At 32.3% G+C, this 6001-nt stretch overlaps 1 protein-coding gene across 1 annotated transcript in view; it reads right to left on the bottom strand.

The window, feature by feature from the left end:
- Positions 1–281: 281 nt before the first annotated feature.
- LOC110033545 (tRNA(His) guanylyltransferase 1-like) overlaps positions 282–6001 on the bottom strand; it is a 32014-nt gene continuing 26294 nt past the window's right edge. The window contains exons 5-8 of the mRNA XM_020737568.1: positions 2568–2737; positions 2316–2401; positions 1240–1347; positions 282–637 (exon numbers count right to left, since the gene is read on the bottom strand). Coding sequence (XP_020593227.1) covers positions 503–637; positions 1240–1347; positions 2316–2401; positions 2568–2737 — 499 coding nt within the window. The 3' untranslated portion in view covers positions 282–502. The remainder of the gene's footprint in view (positions 638–1239; positions 1348–2315; positions 2402–2567; positions 2738–6001) is intronic.

The following is a 6001-nucleotide window of genomic DNA, read 5'->3' as shown; positions in this document are numbered from 1 at the left end:
GTGGGCTAGCGGGTGCGTGGGTGTGAGCCAAAACGGGATCGTTTTCGACCCGTTTATATATCAAGCGCAAAAACATTATTCGTGTTTGGCTCGTTAACTTAACAAATAAATCCAACACTGGCTTCTTAACGAGTCGAACACGAACTGTTCATGAACAACGAGCCATTTTGACATCCCTAGTTTTCTCTCCATGAGGTTGCAGATTTGAATCTCGCACATTACCTTTTGAGCTCACTTTTCCGGAAAAAGAAAATACTGAATAACAAAATTATCATAATAAATTTAGACTGAACTTTTTAAACAAATCATACCCCAGATGGCTTGAAAATCATCAACAAAAATACAACAATGAATATTTTGTATGAACACACTATAAATTCCCCTACAACATAATTTAAACAACAAAAACTACCTGTTCCGATAGAAAAAAAGATTTGCGCTTTCAAGTTGCTTTGGATGACCGAGTAGCACTAATTTGCAGCATAAATTTGCAATAAATTCTTTAATTTTCCCTGAGAATATTGGGCTGTTCGTCCCAGAACCTGTCATCAATAATGTTGAAGTGTCCCACAGTCACCCTTTGTCTTTGTCTTTTGACAGGATTTCCACCATTATCCGGTTTCAACGTCTCCTCAACCTGCGATTCAACTTTCTTAAGATTTGTTAACAGTAAAATCTATGAAATACAGAGAAGAGTCAGAGATTTTAAGAAAAAGGAAGATTTATACTCATACCACACCAAACTTATGCATTTATATATATAACATCGAAACTTTAATAGGGCATTTACATACATACCAACCAATTCCTCTGTATTTACATATCTAACTTCTAAATCTAGCTATTTACATTTATACCACTTAAATATTTCATACCAAATCAAAAATACCACTATTTGAACTTTTAAAAAGCGATACACATTTTCATTCATAGATAAGATGGCATAAAGGTAAAAATTGAAGTACAAGTGTTAGACATGTAAATACAAAAGAATTGAGTGGTATGCATGATCTTCCTTTAAATTTTACTTGTATAACATCCAAATCTTTAAACCACATTAAAAATACCACAACTATGAGATTCTTAAAGTGTAATTTACTTCTTGTATATGTTCTAATGTCATTGAAACCCTGGAAGTGATACAGATGTAAATATCAAATTTTAGAGGCCTACATATATAAGAATTGTAGGGTATGTATGTAAATCTCCACTGCAAAACATGAGAATAGGAAGTTTTACTGTATCTTTATAGACGCATGATCCTTTCTTGAAGATATCAGGCAGCTTATCATAATTGATACCAAATTGCTGGAAGAGCAACTCATTTTTGTCCTTTGCAAGAGTGCCCTGGAAAAGTAACAGCCATGTTTTAAATGTGCAAGAGAAACCATTATATGTTAGAAAAAGACAGAATTTAATATAAATATTAATAAATAAACCAAAAATTAAAAAATTGGTTTGCGTAGATGGATTATGCCAAAAAAATTGGATACACTTTACAGCATTCATTTTAAATAATATCTATTTAAAATTCCTACAAACGTCACACTAGTTTTTGAAGAAAATGATCAAAATTATATGGAAAAATTTTCCTCAACACAAACCATTAAATTCATCATTAGCCTTATCACAGCTATTTAAGGTCAGCATCATGAATCCTTATTTTTCAATTATTGAGCATTGTCTAAGATGCTAAACCAATTTTTTGCAAATCATTGTAAATAATATCTATCCATGCAATCTTAAGTTTATCCCATTTTTTTTCTCTCAAACAGAAGTTACATAACTCGTTTAGTTTGCATATTTTCTATCCTTTGTAGCAAGCATTCAAAACATTTAAGCCTATTTTCAAAAAAATTTTCTTTAATAAATATCACTCTCCAATAGTTACCTATAAATATGGATAAGGCACAACATGATCTTCTAAACTCAGAAAAGAAACTACAGAACCTATAATAATATCAAAGGTAAAGAAATTCATGGTGAAGATTAGACCATTGATTTGAAGGCGAAAAAAGTAAAATTTATATAAAAACCACACAATTCCAATGTATTTATATATATAACACACCTACAATTTGATATTTACATTTATAACACATAGGTGTCATAACCTATGCATGAAAAATATGCATCACTTTCAAAAATTAAGTAATAGGGGTATGTTTGATGCAATGTTAAAGATATGAGTGTTATGCTCATAAATATGAAAATTTAGGTGTTAGATATGTAAATAATTAAAAGTCGTGTTGTATGTATGTAAATGTCCCCCCAAAAAAAATCCGCTAAGTTAACAATGTGCACTTGTGCAGCACCTTCAAACGCTCCTGTGCTTCCTTCTTCGTTTTCCCAGATTTTACAAGCATCCAGAAACAGGTGTTGTATTGATTGTTAATGTGGCCTAAAAGACGAAAATAAACACAAACGAGCAATCAAGTTTTATAAAAAGAAAAAAGAAAAAGGTAAATTCATCAAAGCATGAAAATAATAAAGGCAGCACTAAAAATAAACTAAAATTTTTTCGCCTTATATGTAAAAAGATGCATTAGATTATCTCCAATACTTACAATCAACTTGCCTCCAAGAGAGATAGTCCCTAACAATCTTTGCTCTCGGGTACAGTACAATCCTTCCATCAAAACAAGGCGTTTCCTTCAAGCCTTTGTGGGGAAAGAAATCTTTCCATTTTATCACATACAAAGAAGTGAAATACGACACAGAGAGAGAAAGTATTTTACTGCAAGTAAATAAAACCAAAAGAAACATATCATCGCACAAAGTGCAATAAATGTACGACTTAAGAAAAAAAATAAAATGAAGATTTACATAACTACTCAGCCTATGTATTTACATATCTAACATAATAACAACTAATTTTCAATTTTTACAGACGTGCCACCTTATGCATGAAATTGTGTATTTCACTTTTTTAAAATTAAAATGGTGATATTTTTTATGTGATATGAAGTGGAATGGAAAGTAATGAATCTATGATTGTATATTAGGATATGTATGTTAGGAAGCTTAATTATAGGTAGCTAGAATATATGAATTCTAATAAATGTCTTTTCTAATCAGTAGAGATTTAATTGCAGGATCATTCCTCTATTAAAGATATTCCTAAATTATAGAAACTAGAGCGTGCATAAATATGCAACATAGCTTTTCAATTGATAATAAGAAAATGAGTTTTTTTTCTTTAACATGGTATCAAAGAGTCACACAGCTGGTCATTGATAGTCTACTCCTCTCGACTTCGTTCCCCGCACAAACAAACAGCTTTGTCTACATTGTTCGAATCTTTCGTATGTATGCCAAAGGCCAACAGTGGGATTCTTCACATCAACATTGTCAAATCTTTCTTCTGTAAGTCTCATCACTTCCCAGAGGCCCACAATTGATTGTCACTTCCTAGATCATCATGTTGACATCGTCCCATGGTTTGGCTTCATTCTACGACGTCTGTCGTAGCTTCGAGTGCGGTCATCCATTGCGAATGGTCAACTCCTGTGGTGTCGTTCATCGAGCTAGTTTTTCTTCGATGATTCGACTTATTGGTTTGACTGAAACAAACGACAAGAGCACAACATCATTGGGATTAGTTGATTTAGTCTCTTTGAAGATTTGGTAATAATCAAGGCTAGAGAACAAATTTGTATTGTGAAGTTTGGTTTCATCAGTGGCTAAAATTTCTGATGAAAAGTTAAACGTCAATTATTTTTATTGGAATAAAAATGCGAGAAAAAAGTATATCTAAAATCTTGATGTAGGTAATGAGTTGTATCAAGCTAAACAACGTATCAATCACTTAACATTTATCACATGCAATTTAAATGTTTATGAAGAATTAAATGCACAATTGCCCTTCAATCTTGATGTCCGAATACAACAAGCTCGGAGAGAACAAATGACTATTATGAGTTTTCTAGTTGGCCTCAAATCACAATATGAAAGATCAAATCATAGACTGACCCTAGAATTACTGCACTGAGGAAGATTATATACTAGAGTGTTCGTGCTATTCCAAACTCTCGGACTTTAACTGTATAACAACTTAGTGCTTTTGTTAGCCAAGAAAATATTGCATCACCAAACCTTAATCTCAGGGTAATTATAAAACTGTAACTCTAAATTCTATAAATCAAGGCTCAAAGATAGTTTGCTACTACTACCATGAACCTAATCATACAAAGAGAACGTATTAGAAGTTGTTCAAAAAGAATCAAAAGAATTTTATATCACAATCATCTCAAATATATAATCACTACTATTGAGGCCACTCAAAGTTAAACTCTATCGATTTTTGCAAATGAATATGCTAAAATTATCTAATTTCAAGAAGCATTCAAGAAATCACCCTCTGTCACTACTCTTGCTGAGTTAGGTAACAATGATATTTATTTTCTTCCTCTTTCACACAATATGTCATTGATTGTAGTGTTACATATCACATGAAAGGTAATCTAAAACTATTTTTCACTTTTCATAAAAATCTTTCTTCTGTCGCCATAACAAATGGATCTATCTCTACTGTTCTTGGTTCTAACACCATCAATGCTACACCTATATTGTCTTTAATTTTTGTCCTTAGGTTTCTAAATTGAACCCAATCATTAAGACGTGTTATTCTAGAATACTCCTTCGCAAAAAAGGTATCAATGATTTTCCCCTCTTAAACAAGTGCATGACTTCTATTGATGCCAACTTTCATGAATAAATCACATTCTTTGGTGACTCATTGTTGCCCAAATCCTCACATGATTCTAATGAGTTGTTAATATATCACATCATTTGTTTAGATGTTGCTCCAACTCCACCTCCATCACTAGTACCTCAACTTAGAACAACTATCACTAAAATTCACTCTAGAATACCTAATCCCTCAGATCCTAGTCCAACCCCAATATCAACTTCTTCAATAGATCCTCCTTCTAGTGACCTTGATTTACTTATGTCTCTTCAGAGAGATAAACGTCAATGCACATATCCCATTTTCTCTTATGTTAACTATAGACAGTTATCTTCTACTTCTTGTTTTTTTAATACTTCTTTTGAATCCGATTAGGTCTCGAAATCTGTTCAACAAGCTCTATTCCATTGTAGATGGTGGGCAGTGATGCTTGACAAAATGAATGTTTTGACTTAAAATAGAACTTGTGAACTAGTTAAACTCCCATATAGCAAGAAGATTGTTGGTCATAAATGGATCTTTGTAGTTAAGTTTCATCTTAATGGACATGTAGTTCATATTAAAACTCAGTTGATTAGTAATGACTATGCTCAAACTTATGAGATTAACTTCTTAAACATGTTACCTCTGGTAACTAAGTTGACTTCAGTTCCTCCCAATTTTGTCCTTAACTGTAATGAATAATTTGTCCTTACACTAGCTTGACGTACAAAATATCTTTAAGCATGGTGATCTTTTTAGAAGAAGTAAATGGAGCAACCTCTTGGGTTTGTTGCACAGGGAGAGTCCAGGAAAATAAATCGTCTTCTGAAATCATTATACGGATTGAAGCAAAATTCTTGGGCATGAAATAGAGTTTAGGATGAAAAAAAGCAAAAATGATTACATTGTATTCTACAAGCAATATGCTTTTGGGATCATTCTATTGATGCTTTATGTTGATGATATTATTATTACAAGAAGTGGAGTATAGTGAATCCTATCATTAAAATCATTTATTCAAAATCAGCTCATCACTAAAGATCTGTGTTTTTTGAAATACTTCTTGGGGATTGAGGTATCAAAGAGCAAGAATCGCATCTTTTTATTTCAACGGAAGTATGTATTAGATTTGTCAGCAGAAACTGAAAAAATAAGGGTCAAACCATGGAATACTCTAATGCTTCATAATCAGCAACTTACAATCCTAAACAATAAAGAAAGTAGAAAAATTAAACTGTCTCACAGTGACTCGCCCCGACATTGCTTATTCAATTAACATTATAAATCAATTCATATCCCCCCCCCCCCTGTCCTATCACACTAACAATT

The sequence above is a fragment of the Phalaenopsis equestris genome, unplaced genomic scaffold (assembly GCF_001263595.1).
Source record: "Phalaenopsis equestris unplaced genomic scaffold, ASM126359v1 Scaffold001217, whole genome shotgun sequence".
Taxonomy (NCBI): Eukaryota; Viridiplantae; Streptophyta; class Magnoliopsida; order Asparagales; family Orchidaceae; genus Phalaenopsis; species Phalaenopsis equestris.
The sequence above is the reverse complement of the archived record's forward strand: the minus strand, read 5'-3'. Positions and strand labels throughout refer to the sequence as shown.